Below are 25,403 nucleotides of genomic sequence, written 5' to 3'. Positions count from 1 at the left end.
CAAGACTCGGATGAAAAATCCGACCGTACAAAGTCAAGAACACCTTATCACCTAGCTTCTGTCCAAAAATCAGCTCAATCGAACCACGGATGGACTTTCGATCGAAGAGTTGATCACTGCTGCACCAAGCTTGAAAAACTGATTTTTCTATTCTCTTTCTCTCTATTTTTTTTTTAGCTCTCTGCTGAAATTTCTGCCCACTCCCACGTTAATAAGCCAAAAAAATTGGCTTTTGACAAAACCAAAAGAAAAGGAAGGCAAAATATTGTGGCAGAAAATATGAGTTTCCCACATAGTGGGACCCATAACCAACAAAAAATTGATAATTTACTTAGAGTACACTCAAACCCATTGCATCCCATTCATAGTAATTATAAAGAAGAAACATATATAGGTATAGGCAACCCACCGTCGAAGCAAAGTACCATAGCAAGTTCAAAGAGACTCCTACAAATAAACATTTGGAATCTCTCCTTCTAATTTTCTGCTTTCTTTGAGTTATTCAATTTCAATTTTTCTTTCTCTACCACATCGAAAGATACGGAGAGGAAGGAGAAATGGAAGAGCTAAAGAACTACGGGCATCAACATCCACTGTTGATGTTAAATGAAGAGCAGTTGCTTGGCAATGGCAATGGAGTTGTTGATTGCTCAAGGTGTGGGGAGAAGGTGTCAGCTCCATGTTTTAGCTGTGTGGAGTGCTGTGGGTTTTACCTCCACAGGACATGTGCCGAGGCACCTTTGGAGCTTAATCATCCTTTTCACCGCCACCATCCTCTCCTGCTTCTGCAGAATCCACCTTACACTTCTGACACAAGGTGCGTTTGCGATTTCTGTAACGAAGCATGTGAGAAATTCATTTACCATTGCTCTTGTGGCTTGGACTTTCATATTAAATGTGCTTTGTTTACATTTAATATTGCTGAAAGAAATTTGAAAGAGCTTGAGCATGTGGCCCTTGAGGATCCATCGTTTTCCTCTAAAAACGATGGTGGAAACCTGGGTAAGTGCTTTGCGTGTTGGGAACCATTAGCAATTGATACATACTTCTCTCTTGATTGTGGGTTTAATTTGCATAAGAAATGTGCTGAGCTTCCACCCAAAATGGGTCATGTGTGCCATCGCAAACATCCTCTTCTTCTGCAATTTAATAGTGAACGGCTTTCTTGCAAGATATGCCAAGTAACCCAACAAAGAGGCTTTCTGTATGGTTGTTCAACTTGTAATTTGGCTATTCACATTGATTGTTTATCGCCATTACCAGTTATTGAAGATAAAAGTCATCAACACCCATTCACCTTGTTTTGGAGACAAATTCCATTCATTTGTGATGCTTGTGGCACCGAAGGACATCATGTTGCCTATGAATGTTGTACATGCAGTATTATGGTCCATAAAAAATGCATTTCATTGCCACGCATTATCCGACACGTGTACCATGTCCATCGTGTTTTTCACACGTATTTCATTCACAAGGAATATTCTGAAAGTTTGAATTGCATATGGTGCCATGAAGTTGTCGATACAGAGTACGGTAGTTACTTCTGTGCAGATTGTAATGTTATATTCCATGTGAATTGTGCATTAAAAGAAAAGGAGTGGTATTGCATAGTATCACAGGAAAATGAAGATGACAAGTCTCTTGATATACCTGTTAACTCCATCACTAAGGTTCTTGAGACGAATGATGCTGGAGAAGCCACACTCATAGAACATTGCAAGCATAGGCACTACTTGATGTTAAGTGACAAAATCAGCGAGCATGGTGATAAATGTTGTGATGGGTGCTTGTTATTGATCTCCGCTAAGTTCTACCATTGCATGCGGTGTGATTTCTTTCTTCATAAATCTTGTGCTGAATTACCTAAGATGGACCTTATTTTGGATCATCGTTGTGTTGGAAAGCCTTTTTCTGGATCAAAATCCTTCATCCTTACTTCAGACTGCATGTTCGAATGTGATATATGCGGGTACCTTTCTAATGGATTTTCTTATAAATGTAATGAATGTGGAATTCACAGGTGCGTTCAATGTGCAACTCTCCAAAATGATGTAAAAATTCCAGGGCATAAACACCCTCTTCTTTTCTATTATGATTATGAGGAGCAGTGTAGTGGTTGTGGGACGGATATCTCTTGCGCATTTCGTTGCAAGGATTGTAATTTTCATTTATGCAATTTGTGTATTTTACGACCAACTAGAGTTAGACACAAATGCGATCAACATATTCTTGCACTCACTTATGACAAGGTTAATGATTATCTAGAATATCATTATTGTGACATTTGTGAGGAAAACAAGGATTCAAAGAACTGGTTTTATCATTGTGAAACTTGTGACACTTCTGCTCACGTGGACTGCGTTCTTGGAAAATATCCATTGATCAAACTCGGGAGCACCTACAATGAGGGAGACCATCCACACCCTCTCACTTTTGTCAAGAAATTTCCTTACTACCCTGAATGTGTTGAATGTGGTAAGTCTTGTGAAGATCTTTCTCTTGAATGTGCGGAACCAGGATGCAAGTATATTGCTCATTGGGAATGCAGAAAATCAGCAATCCGTGGTAGATGCTGAAAATTGCGGCTTCAGTTTCACAAAAAAAGTGTGTGGTTATTCTTAAAGCTTGATATTTTTTAATTTTGTGTTTAATCAAATGTAATGTTTTAAGGTTGAAAATTGTGAGGTTTGAACTGTAAATATATGATAATAAAATTTATATGATTTGCTTATTTCTTCTTTTTCTTACATGCTAGTATGTTTATTATTTTTTGTCCTTAGATTCCATGAAAAGTCATTATCCTTATATGCTAGCTTCCATATTTATACAAGTTGAATATAGTTGGAAATGAAAATTTGCTTAGTCTAAAACCTAAATTAGTTGTGAAAATATGTTGTTAGTCCCTTTGACTTAGATAAAATTTGGAATTTAGTCATCTTACATTTCTGATTTAAAATTTTCATTCCAGTCTTTAACATTGTTAATAATTTCCATCAAAATCTTCCAATTTGGCATCATATAACATTTCATATGATGTTAACTTGAATTTTTTGACAAAAAAATACAAATAATAATAATTGGACTAGAATTTTTAAATCGTAGAAGTAGGATCATTGAAATTTTAACTTTTAAAGTACATGGATTAAATCTTAAATTCTGATTTGTCATTTTCGTATTAGAAAAGGATATAGATAACGTAGAATCACAATTTCATACAATTCTTTCTCCAATTTAGAAAAATTTGCCCCGTAATTTCCAAAATAACCATTTATATATAATATTAGATTATAATATATGATAATTATAAAAATATTTTCCCTACCATAACTATAACTGCAAAAAAAGAAGAAGTAATGTTATCATTAAAAACTTTAAAACTATTATTCTATTTTAATAAAAATATATAAGAACAATTAAAAGTATTGGTATATCGATCGAAATAGGGTATAACTCTGATTTTTCGAGTCAAGTTCAAGATAAGTAAATTAATATTTAATTGAGTTGGATCAAAGTCGGATTATGTTAGAGGTATATCGATTCGGGTGGACTTTTGGAACATTTTCAAATATTTATAGCTGTTGACACCATTTTTTGGATGGAAAACGGGGTCGACTTGGGTTTTAAAAAATGAAACGAAAACGGGAGTCGCCACCAATCCTTTTTTATAAGGTGTGATTGGATCACCTCGAAAAGTGGTTGTTTTTAATAAAAGGTTTGATTTTATTAAAACAACAAGTTTGGTCCACGAAATTCAGAAAAAACGGGTTCGGGAGTCGGTTACGCACGAGGAAGGATTAGCACCCTCGATACGCCCAAAATTGGTACCTAGTTGATTACTTAATGTCTTAATGTCGAAAAACTGAAAACTTTAAAGAAATTTAAAATACGATCCTTAAAAAAAAAACTCGAATGGCATGGATTAAAATTCAAGAGGATATTTGGCAATTTGGTTAAACGAGAAATCGAAACCCAGCATCTTAGAGCACGTTCCTCGAATTTTCAAATGCAAAACATTGCCTTATTTTGTAATTTTTGAAAGGATATTTAGCTATTTGGTTGAACGAGAAAAATCGACACCCAGCACCTTAGGGCATGTTTCTCGAATTTCCAAACGCAAAACATTGCCTTATTTTGTAATTTTGAAAGGATATTTAGCTAGTTGGTTGAACGAGAAAAATCGACACCCAGCACCTTAGGGCATGTTTTCTCGAATTTCCAAACGCTAAATATTGCCTCAATTAGAAATATTTTCCCTTTTTTGAAATATGATATTTATATGCATGATGGAATAATAAACATGATGATGTGAATAAAAAAATAATGTGAGCAAAAACAAATCATTCATGTATATACAATAACAAGTAAAAAATAAGAAAAATTAAAACATTAAAAGAAAATTATGGACATATAAATAAATAAATAAATGAACACTAAGTAAACAAGGATAATAAGGAATAAAATAAATAAAGCTATAAAAATATGAAAACATATGTAAGTATATATATGTATACTTTATATATTTATGTAAAAAAAAGAAGAACTATGTATGTATAAACATATTATGTAAATGTATTCACGTGTATACATATATATATATAAAATATAAAAACATATCTACATATTTTAAAATTATTATATAGATATATATAAGTAAGTATATACATATACGTATGTAAATTAAAATATGAAAAGTATATACATATAGGTATGTATATATATATATGAATCATAAAATAAAATACTTAAATAAAATACATATTTTAAAAAATAAAGAATATGTAAATATATATATATATATGAAAATAAAATACATATATAGATATGTACAAAAATTATACAATATACATAAAAAATGTAGGTATGTATATAAGTATATAAAAAATATATATACATATATATATAAAAGCAATAATAATAAAAATAATAATAATAATAATAACAATAATAATATGAAATTTATTAAGAAAATAAACAAACTAACAAAAGGACTAAACTAAAATTTAAAACGAAATTCGGGGCTAAATCATAAATAAAATAAAGGGGAAGGACCACAATGAAGGGGCGAATGACAAGGAGGGACCAAATGGGAAATAATCCCGCCCCTCCTAAACGCAGAGCTTCATGGTGGACCAGATTATAAAGAAATATAGATTACAGTGCGAAATTAAAACAAAAGAGAACTTGATTGCAAAATCATTTTAAAGCGGAAGGGCTTAAAGCGCAATTAGCCCTTCCGCTCAAAAACACGCCGATCTTGGCCTGGAGCGGGTCGAACGTCGGGTCAGGAGCCCAAAACGACGTCGTTTTGGGGCTTACCTGACCCTCCCAAAACGGCGCCGTTTTGCAAAGGCTATAAAAGCCAAATTTTTTTCATATTTTTCATTTTTTTCTTTCTTCCCAAAGAAAAACACCAGAAACTCTCTCCCCTCCTCCGGCCAGAGCCCAGAAATCGGCGAACAGGGCCGCCACGTCGCCGCAGAGCCGGTGTCGCGCCGGCCACCGTGTACGGTGGCCGGAAATTTCAAAAAAAGGTAAAAATTTTATTTTTTTATTTAAATACTCTTGTACTAATATATATTTTTTTAAGGAGAGAAAATAAAATAAAATGAAAAAATAAGTGCGTATAAAAAAAGAAAAAGAAAGGTCACCTTGAATGTTTTTGTTTTAAATCTGTTTCTTTTTGTTCTTTTTATTTCTAAATAATGCTTGTAAAAAAAACGAGGAAGAGACTCCCTTTTTTACAAAACCTCCAGATCGGTTTTCTCCTCCCCCTTTTTTTTTTACCACCTCTTTCGGCTTTATATCCGAAAATCAAAATAGAAAAATATTTGCTCCTCTTTTGTGTTGCCTGTTTCTTTGCGTGTTTGCTCTGTTTTGCAGGTGAGCAGTTGGGTGACGGGACGTGCGCGGCGCAAGTGGCAGAGCAGGTGGACGAAGGCCCTAGGTGCGGCACACCTAGGGTTGCTGCTGTTTCTTTTTCTTTTCTGCAAATGGGCTAGGGTTAGGTAGATTGGGTTTGGGCTTGTTGGGCTATTTGTTTTGGGTTTGTTAATAGTTTGGTTTGTATTGGTTTTGATGGGTTTTGGGATGGTGTTGTAGTGGGTTTGGTATTTGGGCCCATTATTTGTGTTTGCTGTTTGTTGTTTGGGCCGGGCGAAATTGGGCTTCTACAATAGTGTTCCACTAACTATAAATAAATGAGTGTAATTAATCAAAAGTTATATTATTTGATTTTTTGAAAAAGAATTATAACTATTTAAATAATATTATTTGAATAGTTATAATATTAAATGAATAATCACGTGTTTATTTTAAAGACATTAGTATTCAGAAAGAAACCTATTGATGAAAGATGTCTTTATGAAGAGACATGAAAATTCCTATAAATTGGAATGGGATTTCATTTGGAAAACACACTAACAAATTATAATATTCTTTCTTTCCTTCCTTCATTTTCTAATATTATTAGATTATTTTATAAAGTATTACTGCAAAAATCCTTTATAGAAATTGAGTTTCTTGTCATACATTGCTCAGTGTGTAGTGGGCTATTCTCGTCAATGCAAAACGCAAATAGTCATTGGCTTCATTGTATCCTCGAGGTTAATTTGTTTGGAACTCATTTGCACACCGAAAATAGGTGGGGGCGAATATAACCTTAAAGATAGTAACTTGATACACGCCTTGGAGCCTTGTCCTATTTCTTCTTTTTCTGTTCAAGTTTCGTTCGTGTGTTCGAGATTTTCTTCACCGAAGATTTGTACTAACATGGACAAAAAACCATTCTGCCCCACTCCATTGCCATCTCTACTTATATTTCAAATCTTAACCGTTGATTTCATTTTGGGATTCAACATTGATATTTTGATCTTTTCATAAACAATAACATTTATACTATTATTTAAGTGTATGATTGAATTGGTGTCATGAATTTAGACTGTATCATGAGTTAGCTCGACACTAACTCGATCAAGAAAAGTATTAAAAAACTAAGTTTTAATGATTAATAAATATTATTATAGAGTGTTTCTTTTTGTATTTTTCATCCATTTATATAAAATTTATAAAAGACAATTTAAAATTAACACCCCTAACCAGTGTCTGCCGCCGAATTGAAGTCACGGAGTATTACGATAACATTTCAAACATTTAACACTACTTAAAAGCAATTATTCCATATAATTACAATTAATCAAATCACAATCAATTCACAATAAACATACACTTACAGGCCTTAAACTAAGTTTACGGGCCCTAAAAATAAATTGGAAACATTCTGGGGTCAATTTGAAACGAAACGGAAAAGTTAGGAAAAAGATCAAAATTTTGAAAATAAAGGACACATGGTTGTGTGTAACAGCCCAAACCGTGTAGACATTCAAAGTTGAGACACACGACCGTGTGTCTGCCCGTGTGTATATTCAAATTAAGGTCACATGACCGTGTGACTGCTAGTGTGTGCATTTTTTGTTGGGTCACAAGACCATGTCACTGGTTGTGTCTTAGATCATGTGTGCCCTACATCTAAAATCATTAAGACACATGGCCGTGTGGGTAGGCCTTGTACAGCCTGTATCCCTGGCCATGTACACCAATTTTTGCTTCCAAAACAAGGCAAATTTCACACCTACCTTGGCTACCAAACCAAGCCTATAACCACTCCATAAATGTCATCAAATACACCTCAAAACAAGTCAAAACATGTCAATTTCATACAATCAAAGAACCTAACCAACATAGCCCTCATTAGCACCACATTTCAAACATCACATACAAAGGCATTCAACCTTAACCAAATCATACATTCATCTTGCTCCACAAATAGGAATCATAAATTTCAAATGCCATCTCTTACATATTTCAACTCAACAAATTGACCTCAATCTTTTACTTCAAAAAGAGCCAGATTCCATAGAACTTAAAATATCAACCATATACAATATCTACCATACAACACACACATACATACATCTAACATCAATAACTTCAACCCAACAAAATAACACCAAGAATTTAAATTTCTCAACAATGACAATTTTCACAAATATCATTAACTCTCAAAATTTCAATATAGATAAACTACTACATATTTTAAAGTTTCAAAAATATAAAATTTAATATTATTATATTGTTGAATCTTCGAATCTCAACTATAAATAAAAGTTCTGTAGCCCTTGCCACTCAACTGCGAAATCCCCACTGCCAAGTGATTTGCCTTTACAAATGGATCAAAATGGCAAACTTTGTTTTCCCACCATTCCCAATTGGATAAGGTCCCATTGACATGAAACAAAAAAGGTTCAACAAAAACCAGAACACCTTCAAGTTCCGCCCTCGATAGCGCTTTCCCTGCTTCATGAAGGTATAACTTAGCGGTGTTGTGCACACTATATGATGGATGACAACTCATGGAATTGGGACCTACTTCGCAATCATTTGATGGTGACTTCACTGTTAAGAGTGCATATAACGAACTAAGGAAGATCTCTTGGAACCAACATGATCCTTTATGGTTGCTTGCATGGAGATTTGAGGGACCACAAAGAATCCGAATGTTCTTATGCCTCACTTTGAAAAAATGTCTCCTTACAAATGCTGCACGGTTTCGAAGAATTCGATGCTTGCTTGATCGGGAGTGAGCTGTGCAGATACCCATGCATACTGCACGGCTGATGGACACTTCTAATTGAGGTGTCAGTTGGAAATAAATAGTTGGATCGATTGATCTATGAATCAATACAAATTTATGGTTGAATATATATTTTTATATTTATGGTTTTTTTAATAGTTTGTACAATTGAAGTGGACAAATTATTCCAACTGAAAATTTCTAATCAAGTTATTATCATGAAACCTACTAAATTTAAATCTAAAATATCACGATTTTCAAAAAGCTTTATCATTTTAAACTCCATAATCTTGATTTTGATTACGATTATGCTTTTTTGTGAAGCTCCATGAATAAATTATAATATGCGCAAAAGAGAGGTTGAATCCAATTAAAAATTTAACTCATTTATTTATGGATAAATTTCAAAATTATATATGAACTATGGTTTAATGTGCAATCATATACATGAAATTTTAATTTGATCCAATTCTTGTAAATTATTAACATGATTACTGATATAACATCATTTTATGTTTATATACTGCATACATAAATAATTATTATAAAAATAAATTATGTATTTATTTCTTTAAATGTGTATGATTAAATCAAAATTAAAGTTTTAAATATACATTTGAACCACAGTTAGCATTTCACGTCTATAATTGCACCAAAATAAAGTTGATGTATACAACTGCATATTGAATCAAAGTTCATGTATGTATAATTTTGAGATTTATCCCATTTACTTTCCATTTTGACATAGTCAACTAGGCATGTATCATTTTATAATTGCATACTTTAATTTTCAAAACTTCATAGGTTAGCATCAAATTTATTGTGTTTGCTCCGTGAGCTCCTTGTATTATAGGGACTGGACCAAATTAAAATTTCTATTATTAAATAAATTTAGTCTCTATACCATCAAAAAAATTCAAGTCTGTCTAATTTGTAACAAAGTTAACAATATAAAAAAATATCTTGAAAATATTTTTTTTTCAAAACACAAGATTTCATTTACAAAACCGTAAAAAATTTAAAAATACGAAACAATAAATGACATTTTTTTTTATATAGTAAATGTTAAGTATTTTCCAATTTTCCCTTATTTGATAGTTTTTAATATTACATGGACTAAATCAACTCATTTAATAATATAGAGACTAAATCAAACAAATCTTTATAATAAAGGGATGATTTGGAAATTTCCACCAACTTGTTTGAAATATTAAGGGCTTTGAAAATCAAAATTCAATTTTCTAATTATAAAAGAAAGTGATTGTTGGAGGAACAAATTTTTTCTTTATATTGTCGGCTGCAAAAGTTGAATAATTTATGACAAAGACTAAACTTTATAGTATAATATAATTAACTTTTTATTTATAATTTTTTCAAAATTTTAAACTAAAGAAAAAATATGTGCTTAAACACGTTGGGATTTATATCTTTCTAATTGTTGCTTTAATCTCCTGAATTTTATAAAATATTAAGTTAATATATGATAAAATTATGGTTTAGCCTCACAAAAATGTTAGAATTTCAATTTAGTCCTTTTGGAAACTGTCAAGATATAAACCAATATAAGGATGAAATTACATTTTAACTCTCATAAAAATGCATAACTTTAGTTGAATAAAACAAATATTTTACCAATAAGTCAATTCAACTAACTTAATTTTAGTATTTGTAATTATTAATTCTGGTTGAAAAATTTTATAAAAAATTACAATTCAAAAGTGAGAGGTTTTAACTATTTTTTGTTAATACATCACACATGTAGAATTATAATTGGTTGATTTTTTTTTTTTAAATTCGTTCAATTATAACAAAGAAATTACCGATTGAGTATTAGCTTAATTGGTATGGGCATTATGGTCAATAGAGGAGAATGTGAGTTTGGGTGCACTGAAGCGCATTGTCCTCCTATTTATGGGTTGAGGAGAGACTATGCGTAATTCTAGGCATCATCTGATTCAGAAGAGAAGAACTTGCATCAGTATTTCAATTTCAATTCAAACATGGGATTGATTCACACTCCATGTTCTGATAATCTATTCCAAACATACATGCCATGATTCCTTACTTCGACAGGGTACAAATATTTAAATTTAATATTTCAAAATCGACAGGGTAAAAATGTTTAAATTTGATATTTCAAAAAAGAGTAGATATGATTAGGACCTATAATGATATTGTTTAAATAAAATAAAATAAAATAAAAACAAGGAAAATATAAAGATAATTATTATTTCAAAATTTTGAAATAAAAGAATCTAAAATAATCATATTTTTAAATTTATATTAAACTTTACATACTAATAATGTTTTTTTTAGTGTGTACGCATATTATTTTAAGACATGACATGTTTTAATTGTTTTTCATATATTTTTAATCATATCTCAAATAATCTCTCATATGTTTCATAATTTATTGTGATTATTTAATTTTAAATTTATATTATGTGTTACATGATGGTGGAGATTGGTGGGGGAATGGATTTCCAACGGTAACAAATGAATTCAATCTGTGCCGGAATTGGTTAGATTATCGGTTTAGTCGATTCAATCAATTTGAATAAAAAATTATTAAAATTTTAAAAAATATTGAAAATAAAAAATTTTGTTCAATCAGCTTTTTAGCCGGTTTAATTAATTTGCATCGATTCTTGCTCTAATAAATTTAAAGCCATTCTTTGAATAGGTACTTTAGTTGGTCTGGTCTGATTCAAATCCTATAAAAAGTAAAAGTAGCTAGATTGCATTTTACACCGTTTACTAAAAGAAGGGCAAAATATTCTTTATACCTTATATCAAAAAGCAAAGTAACCCTTCTGCTAAACTTTGTATCCAATTTTACTGTTAAAACATGGTCTGTGTACATCAATTTGAGATATACCACGCGTTACTTTATGGTTATTTTGTCAACTATGTTGATTTTTAACCATATAAATAGACGAAATTTTTAACAGAAATGATCAATTTGTTTTTTGATAATATACATTTTTTAATTTCATGAATGGATAAAGTTTAAATTTTCTCAAAAATCCTTAATTTATATTTAATAATAAATAAAATATATGGCATTTTTTTTAAAAGCTGCACCACAACTATGAGTGCATAACATAATAATTCAAGAAAATAATATAAATATAACGTGAAACATGAATTGAGCATGATAGAAAAATATATATTTTATTAATTACTTTTTTAAGAAAATTTGAAAATTTAAACTTTCTAAAAAAAGTTTTACATGAAAGAAAATAAAGAAAATGTTGAAAGAGACTCTAACAATTTAAATGTTTTTGTTGTTAATTAAAATGATATTTTTAATTATTATTATGAACTATTTAATAATAATTGTTAATATTAAAAAGTTATTATTATATATAAATATTTTATTTTATTTAATAAAAGTAATTTCATAAATTCTAAACCAAATGTATTAATGTAATTTTCTCGAAATTTTAATCAATATTTTATGATGTATACTAAATAATGTAAAATAACTCTCTCGATAATCACATTCCACAAAGCATAACATCCAAAAACACTAATCATCAATTATTGTTGATTGTCTTATATAAATGGTTAAATATTTAATTTTTTTGGATATCACATTATGTTTCAACTTATTGTTCCATAGGGGTAAAAGTATCATAAAAGTTTTTATATTAAGAGTAAGATTGCATTTTATCTCATTTATCAAAAAATGAGTAAATTATCCCCTGTACATTAGATCTGAGAGCAAACTAATCTTTTTTTATTAAAAATTTCATCTATTTTTACTATTAAAAACTGACGTTGCTGATTAAATAACTAAATAGTTATACATTGTGTGCTATGTGTGTTTCATTTTGATATACAAAGACCAATTTTTAGTATTAGAAATAGATGGAGTTTTAAATAGAATGACAGATTTGCTTTTGAGTTAATGTACATTGATTAATTTGTCCATTTTATGAGTTTTTATCGTACTTTTTCCCAACAAGTGGTTGGGTGTAATGGTAAAATACATTACACTCTTAAAGGAAGAAACTAGATTCAAGTTAAAATGATAGTCACAAATCTCGAATATAAACTATAAACTCAGTGTGAAAAAATATAAAAATTAAAATTAAAATTGACTCTTAAAACGGCAATTCGTTTATACATTTAACGTGAGAGCGCAACGCAAGCCGCAAATTTCGAAAAGTATTCATAAACCAAAAAGGACTACTACCAAAAAAAAAAAAGGAAAATAATGCAGTAATAAATTTGGTCGGTCAATTTGACCTGACTTCAAATTTTCAATTTATTTAATTATAAAAAAATAATAATTCAAATATATTTAATTCAAATTCGAATTCACATAAAATAAAAATAATTTGAATTTAAAAAAATTAAAATTTGAACCTCATGTGATTGCTTGATAGTAAAAAATGTTCACTATTTCAGGTGTAGCATAGATTCAAGTTGCGTTTCTTGTTCAGGCTCTGTTATTGTAATTAAAAAATTAATAAAATTTAAATTATTTTAAATTCATAATGAGTTGATTCAAAAAATCCATGCTTCAAAAAAACATTACTAATGATCACTAAATTATTCAAAAGTTTTCATTTAAGTCCCTGAACTATTAAAATTGATATTGTATGGTCTTTTCAGTTCGCACCGCTTGCACTAATCGAAAATTCTCATTTCTCTTCTCTTCTCTTCTACAATTTATTTTTTTTCATGAAACAATTTTGAACATCACGAACTTGTGAACTAAAATCCAAACAATTTTCTTATCTGATCTCTAATACGGAACGTCAGATCAACTTGGATCTAAGGTAAGGTATGTTCTACTTGTCGTTGGATATTGATCGACCTATTGATTATAGAATAGTTACTTAGAGCTCGCTAGCTGAATTGAAAACAAAAAAACAAAACCTTAACAGTCCAATGACTTAAATAATTTTTTTTAATAGTCCAATGACTATTTTGTAACTTTTTAAAGGTGAATGACCAAAACATAAATTTAGTAATAGTTTATAGTGACTTTTGTTGCAATTTACCAACAAATTAATTACGCGTTATTAATTAAACGGGAGTGATTTTTTGTCTTTCAAATATACTAAAGACAAGAGAGGTATGAAAAGTAGCCACGTATAAAGACAAAACCAACACCACATCCCACGTTCAGTGTCACTTTCCCTCCCATCTTCATTGTTCAGACTTCAGACCAGTGGAAAAAACCAGACACAACCATAAATGGTTCTCTCACCCTCAATCTACTAACCTTTTCCGTAAATATCAAGAAATTAAGACCCAAACACCAAATACCTTTAACTTTCTTTTTTCCTTTTCCTTCCATGTAAAACTGAAGACCTCAAAGACCACCTCCATATGTACAGATAGACAGACATACACACACTGTTTCCATTTCCCTACTCATTTCCTTCCCACCTTCTTCCTTTAATGCCTTCAAACTAACACTCTTTCTACCCATTTTGGGTTAGCCCTTTTCATCTGAATCTAAAGGTTATTATTGTTGACTCTCTCAATCTCCATCTTTTTACCTCTTTCCATGATTTTTTTTTCTAGCTGCTGTTAATATGAGCATTATACTATGCATGTTAGAATTGATGGGTGTTTTGTTTTGCTTTGTTTTTCCTTTTTGGTTAATCATTAAAGTCATAGATCCATGATTTTATTTCCATTTGTTCTTCTCGCTCATTTGTATGGCAATTGCAGCTAAAACCCTTTTGAGAAATGACTTTGAACATGTTCCATTATGTTTCATCTGGTCGGCATACATGTAAAGTTTTATTGTTTTCTTCCGCTTGCAGACTGCGGGAGATTATTGTTATTGCAAAAGCACAGTTGATTGTTGCAGAAGTAATAGTTATCTGGAGCAATATGGCTATAGGAACAGCTCCTAGAGTTCGATTAGTTAGATGTCCAAAATGTCGGTTGCTTCTTCCTGAAGTAGAAGATGTTCCCGTATATAAGTGCGGAGGATGCGATACGATTCTTGCAGGTAAGTATCTTTCGGAATATGGAACTCACAAATGCTCGTATTTGAATCTCAACTTGGACTCGTGCTCTCGAGGTTCAACTTTAGCTTTGATGTATATCACTTACGCAGAATGGTTAAACATTAATGAGAGGCTTATATAGCTAGGCTATCTTTCATGGATAATGGAGGATTACCTTCCTGATTTTGCTCCTTATTTTAGTTTCTTCGTGTTTGCAGCCAAAAACCGAAAAGGTATTGTTGAAAACAAGTCCTTCTTGCAAGAAACACCAGCTGCTGGTTCGGATATATTGGTTCAAGTGTCTGAAGATGGAGAATCTCGCAGCTCGTCTCCTCAAGAGGTTCACTTGAGTCGTGAAATTGGCTCTCGAAGTGGGAAAATTGATGAGAACTTATCCATTGGAGGGCATTATAATGATCAAAATAAGTCCGGTGATACCGATTATAAACGTGAAAAGCTCGATGAAAATGGACCGAATGAAGGGCTGCAAAATGGAAGCAGATGGTTGCAGTTGGAACCTTCGGAACATTGCAAAGTTTCTATTGAAGCAGAGGAAAACAACAAGACATTGCGGTTAGAAGGTGCATATTTGGAATTGAAGACTACTAACAAGACCTCTTCCAACATCCGAGGATCGAGCTTTGACGACCTGTGTGCTGCACGAGAAGCAGCAGGGGAAGTCACTTCATCAGATAATTTTTTCTCTTCTCCTAATGAACATATGGAGCAACCTTGGAGAAGTGAACATCGAGGTTTTGACCATGTAAGCTCTATAGATTCTCTCGGAACCCTGGATTATTTCAGCCCTAGTTCGGAGCTCAGTGATCCAGATCTTGAATCCACTGCCACAAGAACCTCTCATGCTTATGATGGTAGTATGTCTTCATATGATGGAATGGATGATCAATTCCTTGTTCCAGAAGAAACGCTAAAAAGGGATAAAATGCTTGCCAATGGCTTGATGACTTGTAATGCAAGAAACCGCTCGTTAAATTTATCCGCTAAGAAGCGTTATGGCACTACGAAATCCAGCAAATGGCATCGAGATGAAGCCTTAGAACCTGCAATGCATCAGCGTCTTCCCAGAAACCAGACCAAACGAGTGAGAGATGAATATCGGTCTCAAATACCTTTCTCTCAAAGGGCTTACGAAAACGCTGGCCCTTCACACGATGAGTTCCAGGAGTACCGTGAACACGAGAACATGAAACTGTTACGAATGGTGCACGAACTGCAGGATCAAATTAGCAAAACATGCAATCTAAACGGAAGAATATCTCGAGGAAGGGCTTCCATTGATATACCTTGTAGGCAAAAGCATTTTCCTACATATTCCTATCCTGAGGAAGAAAATTTTTATCCTCGAGCATGGCCAAGATCAGAACAGTTGCCTCCTCCGATGTTTCCACATAACCGGGGATTTTATAGACATCACTCCGGTCATAGTTGTTATAATTGCAACAACTATTACCCCTCTAGTCCCCAAAGATATTTCGAGTCTGATTTTTCTCGTTGGAGCCACAAATTTATATCTGGTGATCACAAGTCTAAGAGGTACCCGAAGGAGAAACATAATTCAGTTAAGCGACATTGTTGGGCCATGGCCGGTGGAGCGCCTTTCGTAACATGTTATCATTGCTTCAAACCATTGGAGTTACCTACTGATTTTCAACTTTCCGAAAAGAGGTTCCATCAGCTAAGATGTGGTGCTTGTTTAAAGGTACTTACGTTTTCGCTTCGAAACGGGATTCATATCATTCCTTACGAACCAGTCGGTAGCAGGAACGTCGACCAAGTGAAGTCGAGGCCTGCAGTGATGCGGCCAGCATGTTGAAAACTGTAGTCATTCAAGAACAGATTTGTGCTTCAAAACAACCAGTTTGGGTTGTTCTGTAATGAAAATGTCAAATCATAGATAGATAGATAGATAGAAACATGAAGACAAAAAATGAACCCTTGTTTCTTCCTATTGTTAGTATTGGATACCTACAATCTTTGACTTTTCAAAGATGAATAGTGGCAGAAAGTTGGCACCGAAAGGCACCGAAAGTAGAAAGTAAGATTGGTTGGCAAGTTGGGTTAAAAGTTGGCATGGGATAATTGCAATTTTGGTCCCTAATTGTATAGGGACATTGCAAGTTGATCCTTAAACCTCAACTATAAATAGGCCTAACCATCTCTTACTTTCTTCATCCCACACTTGCCATTCTCTATTTAAGGCAATTGTTCTCTCTCCCTATTTGTAAACTTTCACTTGTATTTTTGGAGTGAAATATATTTGGTAGTGCCCGAGGACGTAGGCAAAATTTGCTGAACCTCGTTAAAATTCTAGTGTTCTTTATTTTTGTTCTGCATATTTTGCAAGTGTCATTGTAGTGATTTATTGTGCTATTAAATTACGATAGAGGGATATTCTGGCTAGGAAAGATCTGGTATGTAAGCGATCCTCGTGATCCACCTCTCTTTCCTGGGAATTGAACTTAGTGTGATTTTTCAGTACAATAATTTTACTCTTTCACACGCTTCCGCGCAACAATTGGTATCAGAGCCAGGTTCGTACTTGGGGAATACGACCGTTTACGGTACTATTCACGTATACGGCACTATTTACGTATACGGTACTATTCACGTATACGTCACTATTCACGTATACAGTACTGTTCACGTATACAGTAGTTGGGATTGAGGAGAAAAATGGCAGCAGCATCGTCATCAGCAAGGACTACTGTGACAAATGCAAAATTTAAAGTAGAGAAATTTGACGGTACCAATAATTTTGGTATGTGGCAGTGTGAGATCCTGGATGTCTTATGTCAGCAAGAGCTGGATATAGCCCTTGAAGAAAAACCTGACAAGATGGATGACAAGGAGTGGGCCAAGATCAATAGACAGGCGTGTGGAACAATCCGCCTATGTTTGGCCAAAGAGCAAAAGTACTCCGTCATGAGGGAGACATCAGCGAAGAAGCTGTGGGATACATTGGAAGAAAAGTTTCTAACGAAAAGTCTTGAAAATAGGCTTTATATGAAAAAGAAACTTTATCGATTCACGTATGCACCCGGTATGTCGATGAATGACCATGTGAACTCATTCAATAAAATTTTAGCAGACTTGCTAAATTTGGATGAGAAATTTGAAGATGAAGACAAGGCATTATTGTTGTTGAATTCCCTTCCTGATGAATATGATCATCTTACCACCACATTGCTTCATGGGAAGGACACGATCACATTTGATGCAGTCTGTAGTGCGTTGTATAGATCTGAGACTCGAAAGAAAGATAAAAGAGATCACAGAGATACAACTGCAGAAGTCTTAACAGTAAGAGGTCGTTCACACAGCAGCAAACCTGGTAGAAGGGGTAAGTCCAAAGGGAGACCCGCCAAAGATGAATGTGCCTTTTGTCGTGAGAAAGGGCATTGGAAAAAGAATTGTCCTAAGCTACAAAAGGGCAAGGCTATTTCTAATGCATGTGTAGCGGAGCATGATGAGGAGTCAGACTTTAGCTTGGTTGGCATGGCAATGGCATGTCAAACGGATGAGTGGATTTTGGATTCAGGATGTACTTACCATATGTGTCCTAATAAGGACTGGTTTTCTAGTCTTAAAGAGCTAGAAGGTGGAATTGTTCTTATGGGCAATGATAGTGCTTGTAAGACAATGGGAGTGGGTACAGTCCAATTGAAGAATCACGACGGCTCAATCCAAGTCTTGACAGATGTTCGCTACGTACCTAGCTTGAAGAAAAATCACATCTCATTAGGGGCCCTAGAATCTAAAGGGCTCACAATCACTTTGAGAGATGGATTACTAAAGGTAGTAGCTGGGGTATTGACGGTGATGAAAGGCACTAGAAGAAATAACTTGTACTATTTAAATGGAAGTACAGTTATTGGATCAACATCAACAGCTTCTGCGAAAGATGCAGATTCAGAGGCTACCAGGTTATGGCATAGGCGATTGGGACATGTTGGTGAAAAAGCTTTGCAGACTTTGGCGAAGCAAGGCTTGTTGAAAGGTGCAAATTCTTGCAAATTGGAATTCTGTGAACATTGTGTTCTGGGCAAGCAGACGAGGGTAAAATTTGGTTCAGCAATTCACAATACGAAAGGAATTCTGGACTATGTTCACAGTGATGTGTGGGGACCTACCAAAGTGGCTTCTTTGGGAGGTATGCACTATTTTGTCACTTTTCTTGATGATTATTCAAGAAAAGTATGGGTGTATCTAATGAAAAGAAAAAATGAAGTTTTGGATGCATTTCTGAAGTGGAAGAAGATGGTGGAGACTCAGACAGGTCGAAAGGTCAAACGACTTCGATCAGATAATGGTACTGAGTACAAAAATGATCCATTTCTACAAGTATGTCAAGATGAGGGCATTGTGCGACACTTCACTGTTCGAGATACACCACAGCAGAATGGGGTGGCAGAACGCATGAATCGGACTATACTGGAGAAAGTTCGATGTATGTTGTCCAATGCTGGATTGGGCAAGGAATTTTGGGCTGAGGCAGTTACATATGCGTGCCATCTAATTAACCGATTGCCATCAGCTGCAATAAATGGAAAAACTCCTATGGAGATGTGGACTGGTAAACCTGCTACTGATTATGATTCTTTACATGTTTTTGGTTCCACTGCATATTATCATGTAAAAGAATCTAAGTTAGACCCAAGAGCAAAGAAAGCATTATTCATGGGTATAACTGGTGGTGTAAAAGGATACCGTCTCTGGTGTCCTGATACAAGGAAGATTGTTTTCAGTAGAGATGTAACTTTTGATGAATCAACCATGATGAAGAACGAGGATTCACAAAAGGATGACAAAACCAGTAGTACTTTGCAGCAGGTGGAGTTTGAAAAGGTTAATGATGATCCAGCTAATATTGAAAGAACAAATGATGAAGAAGTTTCGACCCAAAAACTTCTACAGCAACAAGATTCAATTGCATATAGGAGGCCAAGAAGAGAGATTCGTAAGCCTGCTCGCTTTGATGATATGGTGGCCTATGCACTTCCAATTGCAGATGATGATGTTCCTTCCACTTACACAGAAGCAATAAGTAACTCTGATGGTGTAAAGTGGAAGCAAGCTATGAATGAAGAAATGCAGTCTCTTCATAAAAATAGGACTTGGGAGTTGGTGAGACTGCCCAAGGGAAAGAAGGCAATTGGATGCAAATGGGTATATGCAAAGAAGGAAGGATTTCCTGGTAAAAATGAAATTCGATACAAGGCTAGATTGGTAGCAAAGGGTTACGCTCAGAAAGAAGGAATAGACTACAATGAAGTGTTTTCTCCAGTTGTGAAGCATTCGTCTATTCGAATTTTACTAGCCTTGATTGCGCAATACGATCTTGAACTAGTTCAGCTTGATGTGAAGACATCATTTTTACACGGTGATTTGGAAGAGGAAATCTATATGACTCAGCCTGATGGATTCAATGTTGCTGATAAAGAAAATTGGGTTTGCAAACTGACAAAGTCGCTTTATGGATTGAAACAATCTCCGAGGCAGTGGTACAAGCGATTTGATCAGTTCATGAAAGGGCAAAGGTACACAAGAAGTAAATTTGATCATTGCGTATATTTTCAGAAGCTACAAGAAGGAACTTTCATATACTTGCTCTTATATGTTGATGATATGCTGATAGCATCTAAGAGCAAAGTTGAGATTGAGAGATTGAAGACTCAACTCAATCTCGAGTTTGAGATGAAAGATCTAGGTGAAGCTAAGAAGATTCTTGGCATGGAAATATGTAGAGATAGAGTTCATGGCAGAGTTAGTTTGTCTCAGAAGTAGTATTTGAAGAAAGTACTACAGCAGTTTGGTATGAACGAGCATACCAAACCTGTAAGTACCCCGTTGGCTTCTCATTTCAAGCTTTCTGCACAACTATCTCCTTCGACGAATATGGAACGAGAATACATGTTGCAAGTTCCGTATTCTAATGCAGTGGGTAGCTTGATGTATGCAATGGTGTGTACAAGACCCGACATTTCACAAGCAGTTAGTATAGTGAGCAGGTATATGCATAATCCTGGAAAAGGACATTGGCAAGCTGTGAAATGGATTCTACGGTATATTCAGAAAACCGTGGATGTTGGATTACTGTTCAAGCAGGATAATACACTTGGTAAAGGTGTTATTGGGTATGTTGATTCTGACTATGCCGGTGATTTGGACAAGCGAAGATCAACCACCGGTTATGTGTTTACACTTGCTGGAGGACCAATAAGTTGGAAGTCTACACTACAGTCTACAGTTACATTGTCAACCACAGAAGCCGAGTACATGGCTGTAACAGAGGCTGTAAAGGAGGCTATTTGGTTACAAGGTATGGCTAAAACCTTGGGGTTGGTTCAGGAGCATATTAACGTGTATTGTGATAGTCAAAGTGCTATTCATTTAGCAAAGAATCAAGTCTATCATGCACGTACAAAACATATCGACGTACGATTCCATTTTGTGCGGGAAATTATTGAAGAGGGGAAAATTTGTCTTCAGAAGATCAAGACTGCAGATAATCCCGCAGATATGATGACCAAGGTGGTAACAACAACCAAGTTCGAACATTGTTTGAACTTGATCAATATCCTGCAAGTTTAACAGTTGAAGAAGGCACTATCAAGTATTGTTGTCAAAGGAAGAAAAAATTGTGTGAAGATAAGATTATCCTAATCAAATCTTCAAGGTGGAGATTATTGGATACCTACAATCTTTGACTTTTCAAAGATGAATAGTGGCAGAAAGTTGGCACCGAAAGGCACCGAAAGTAGAAAGTAAGATTGGTTGGCAAGTTGGGTTAAAAGTTGGCATGGGATAATTGCAATTTTGGTCCCTAATTGTATAGGGACATTGCAAGTTGATCCTTAAACCTCAACTATAAATAGGCCTAACCATCTCTTACTTTCTTCATCCCACACTTGCCATTCTCTACTTAAGGCAATTGTTCTCTCTCCCTATTTGTAAATTTTCACTTGTATTTTTGGAGTGAAATATATTTGGTAGTGCCCGAGGACGTAGGCAAAATTTGCTGAACCTCGTTAAAATTCTAGTGTTCTTTATTTTTGTTCTGCATATTTTGCAAGTGTCATTGTAGTGATTTATTGTGCTATTAAATTACGATAGAGGGATATTCTGGCTAGGAAAGATCTGGTATGTAAGCGATCCTCGTGATCCACCTCTCTTTCCTGGGAATTGAACTTAGTGTGATTTTTCAGTACAATAATTTTACTCTTTCACACGCTTCCGCGCAACAGTTAGAAACAAGTTTTTGGGTTACATTGGGATTGGATGATCCCCTCACAGACAGCACTTGCATAATGGTTTTGACCATGTTGAAGACGAGTTTTGGTCTTTTGCTGCCCTTTTTAAGGTTTCTAAATGTTGCTTTTGTTTCATTTGCTTTTTATTGGTTTTGTGTTACCTTTTCTACTAACTATTCTTTATTGAAATAATAAGTAGTTAAAAGCTCTTAAGGTTTATTTGTATTTGTTTTTAATGGAAATGTCAAGTAAATATTTAAATATTTAAATATTTAAATATGATAATTCCGCATTATAATCTAGTGTACTTATATGATTTTTTTTTTGACTCGTTATATAAATATTTTAACTTATTTTCTTTTAAATATTTTATAATTTTTAAATTACTTTTAACGTGACATATAAAATAGACGTGAATTATCATGCGAACTGTCATGTTAATATAATTAAAAAATAAATATTTTTTTCAATATTTTCATTGAAAAATGATTTATCATTTCTAAAAGATTGAAGATTAAATTTAATTAATAAATAAAAAAATTAAATTGGAATCCAACCACTTTCAAAGTTTGTGTTCTTGCTCTATGGTTTATTTTGGGTTGCAACAAGCGACAACAAATAGGAATCACACGAGGATTCAGATATAAAAATTTCAAATATTATTTCTATTTGAATATTTTAATTATCATTCATAATAGATTTATGCAATTAATGAATATATAATTTTTTTTTACAAATAATAGATTCAGATTTAAATAATATTTTAATTCTTGAATTTGACAATATATTTTAATTTAATCTCTAAATTTTCTTTTGATCAATGATAATATTTCGTGACTTTGGCCAATGTGATGATGCAACATTCTGATATTATACCAACATAAAAATTAAATGATGACGTGAGATAATCTCAAAGTGATAAGTCATCGCAGAAACTATAATTAAAAAAGTTACCAAATTTAGAAACTAACGAGTACCAATAATAAAAATTGTCAAGTTTGGGAAAACTATAAAGCTCTTTCAAATGTACTCATCTTCAAGGAACTGATGCCAAAAGAGACCATATTCTCATATCAATAAACCACAAAGTTATACTACATTATTATCATCATTCAAGTTTCACTCTTTTCATCATTCTCTCGTAGACAATATAAACAAAATCTCGAAGCGTTCTAAGAATTTAAAGAGACATTCACCTCTCTTCCGACTCTGGTTTCTCCAAAAAGGTCTTCTTCAACCAATCAAATGGCTGGCAAAAGGAAAAATAGAAAAAGTAAATACCAAATACATTAGCTAATCATTCAAAAACTCATCAACAACTGTAATCCCTAATGAAAGGAAAACAATTATCAGTATTCAATCAAAACCTTATCAACAAATTAAAAATAGAGGTAATATAATTTTTAGTGTTTGAACTTGGCAACTGGGTCTACGTTGGTATTTGGATTTCACAAATAGATTCATTTTGATCCTGAAACTTGAAAACTATAAAAGTTTGGTGAAGTGACACTCGCACAACTTCAGAATGTCACATGCAATGTTCTAATAATCGAACTATTGGTTGAACCGGTCAAACTAATAATTCCCGATTCAATCAATTTGATCGATTCAATTGCTACGCCAACAATTACTAAACCTGTTCAATCTGATAAACTACTGGTTTTTGTTTCAGTTTTTTAGTTTTTCAAATTGAGAAGTTTTCAATTCAATTGATTCAATTCCTTTGTTTAGACTAATATTACAATCGATCCAACCAACCCTCTAGCCATGTTTCAAGAATACTGATCACATCATCAAATTTTAACAGAACCGAAGTTCAGGGACCAAAATGAATCTAATTGTCAAGTTTAGGGCCCAAGAATCATATTATTCCTAAAAAATAACTGTTAAGAATCCATTAATTGATAAACAAAAGCAGTTCAGTCCTCTAAAAAACAATAATGAGCAATACGTAAATGATGATGTTAAATCATTCTGAATCAAAACATGATCATAAAGGAGAATCTGTGCTCTAATCAATTGCAATAACACCCTGATGAAAAATCATATCCACATTCAAAGCTTCACAAGTTCCTGTCTATGTTTTAAATACTCCAAAAATACAAAGGTGATTTTATTTTCTTATCATTTGATTCAGAGGCGGCGCCAGGTGCTGACAGGGGCCTGCCTCTAAAATGTAAAATTTTACCTCTGGTCCTTTTAAGTTTTACAATATTTTAATTTAGTAAATGGTAAAATTATATTTGGTCCCCAAAAAATGATAAAATTTTCAATTAATCTTTGAAAATTTATAAAGATATAAACTATTAACATTGTGAAATTGCACTTTAGCTATTATAAAAGTATAAAACTTAATTCTGACCATCTTTAAAAAAAAATTTGGTTTTGCCCCTAATTTGATTAATGTTATCCCACTTGAAATCCCCTATTTTGGAACCATTTCCAAGGACCAACTCTTTCATGCAAGTTTTTGAGTCTCTATGTTCCACAGGAAAATCCAAAATTTCTTATTAATAGGGTATAATTATGGTTTTAGTGTCCTAATTATGCTGAAAATTAAGATTCAATCTCTCTACTTTCACATGATCACTTTAACAGCAGCAACTAATAGTGCTATCAGTACGGAGCTACAAATAATAGCATAAACGTAGAGAGGGATAAAATTCTACAAAAATAGAGCACTAAGATTTAAATTTCAACATAGTAGAAGGGCTAAAACCATAATTAAACAATTTATATATCGGCATAGCCATAATAATGATTTGAACCCTACATTCAAAGATGATACTAGTCTTAAGAAATTAAAGGTTAATAGGCCAAAAACTAAATAACATATCATTAACATCAATTGAATCAAAGATCTATTCCAAGGCAGAATTTTTAAAATAACAAATCAAAAAAGATTTTCATATGGATCTAATCTAATACAATAATAACCGTTCAAAAGAAAGAAATTTACCTGTATGAGCCAGAGAGCGGTGGTGGTGGCAGCGACGCCCCACGCGGCGGCGGCCTGGATGTCAATAGGCTGTGGACGGAGCCTAGGCTTGAGAAACTTGAACATGGAACCGTCCCCTGCCATTTCTTTGATCCCTTTCAAATCCGATTTCGAAAGCCTGACCTTTTTAAAGAACAAATTGCGACAGAATTCTCGTACTTTCGATTCTATTTGCTATCTAACAGGTGGAATGTTCTTGATTGATTTAATGCGCCATTTTCAATGTTTTTTATTTTCTCTTTCTATATATAAGCAATTGTTTGGAACCCTCCGATTGTTTTCTCACTTCTCATCCACGGTCGATATTAGCTCTCCTCACCTCTTCAATCCTTTTCTGAGGTTTAATTCTGATTTTTGCCCCTCTACTTTATAAAAGTTCAAATATTACTCTGTTTACTTTTAATTTATCAAAATTTAGTCCTTGTAAGAGTTGAATTAATATAAAAAAGAAAAATAAAACAAATCTCATTTCGCCTAAAGAAAAACCCAAAATCATATAAAAGTTATTACGAACAGTTTAAAATTTT

The 25,403-nt window shown here is 33.3% G+C and overlaps 2 protein-coding genes and 1 long non-coding RNA gene across 4 annotated transcripts; 2 read left to right on the top strand and 1 right to left on the bottom strand.

Annotated features, from left to right (window-relative positions):
- Positions 1-557: 557 nt before the first annotated feature.
- Positions 558-5,999, top strand: LOC107940471 (uncharacterized). The gene is made up of 2 exons (XM_016873900.2): positions 558-2,565; positions 5,881-5,999. Exons 1-2 carry the CDS (start codon positions 558-560, stop codon positions 5,997-5,999), a joined length of 2,127 nt encoding a protein of 708 aa, XP_016729389.2.
- A 7,769-nt stretch (positions 6,000-13,768) lies between these two features.
- LOC121203099 (protein ENHANCED DISEASE RESISTANCE 4) lies at positions 13,769-22,097 on the top strand. Of its 2 annotated transcripts, XM_041109843.1 has the most exons (4): positions 13,769-14,110; positions 14,419-14,609; positions 14,826-16,579; positions 21,873-22,097. In XM_041109843.1, exons 2-3 carry the CDS (start codon positions 14,489-14,491, stop codon positions 16,439-16,441), a joined length of 1,737 nt encoding a protein of 578 aa, XP_040965777.1. In that variant the 5' UTR covers positions 13,769-14,110; positions 14,419-14,488; the 3' UTR covers positions 16,442-16,579; positions 21,873-22,097. The 2 variants fall into 2 exon arrangements, with proteins under 2 accessions (XP_040965777.1, XP_040965776.1); XM_041109842.1 differs by lacking the exon at positions 13,769-14,110 and having other exon boundaries at positions 14,120-14,609.
- Positions 22,098-22,926: 829 nt separating this feature from the next.
- LOC107940467 (uncharacterized) lies at positions 22,927-25,129 on the bottom strand. Its single transcript, XR_001695458.2, has 2 exons — positions 24,838-25,129; positions 22,927-23,127 (listed from the first exon to the last, which is right to left on the bottom strand). It is a non-coding gene; the product is annotated as an uncharacterized lncRNA (long non-coding RNA).
- Between the last annotated feature and the right edge of the window lie 274 nt (positions 25,130-25,403).

The sequence above is a fragment of the Gossypium hirsutum genome, chromosome D13 (genome assembly GCF_007990345.1).
Source record: "Gossypium hirsutum isolate 1008001.06 chromosome D13, Gossypium_hirsutum_v2.1, whole genome shotgun sequence".
Taxonomy (NCBI): domain Eukaryota; kingdom Viridiplantae; phylum Streptophyta; class Magnoliopsida; order Malvales; family Malvaceae; genus Gossypium; species Gossypium hirsutum.
The sequence above is the reverse complement of the archived record's forward strand: the minus strand, read 5'-3'. Positions and strand labels throughout refer to the sequence as shown.

Coding starts and splice junctions, on each gene's coding strand:
- LOC107940471 (XM_016873900.2), top strand. CDS start 558: ATGGAAGAGCTAAAGAACTACGGGCATCAACATCCACTGTTGATGTTA. Junction 2,566..5,880: donor CAGAAAATCAGCAATCCGTG/GTAGATGCTGAA, acceptor TCTGTTTTGCAG/GTGAGCAGTTGGGTGACGGG.
- LOC121203099 (XM_041109842.1), top strand. CDS start 14,342: ATGACTTTGAACATGTTCCATTATGTTTCATCTGGTCGGCATACATGT. Junction 14,610..14,825: donor ATGCGATACGATTCTTGCAG/GTAAGTATCTTT, acceptor TCGTGTTTGCAG/CCAAAAACCGAAAAGGTATT.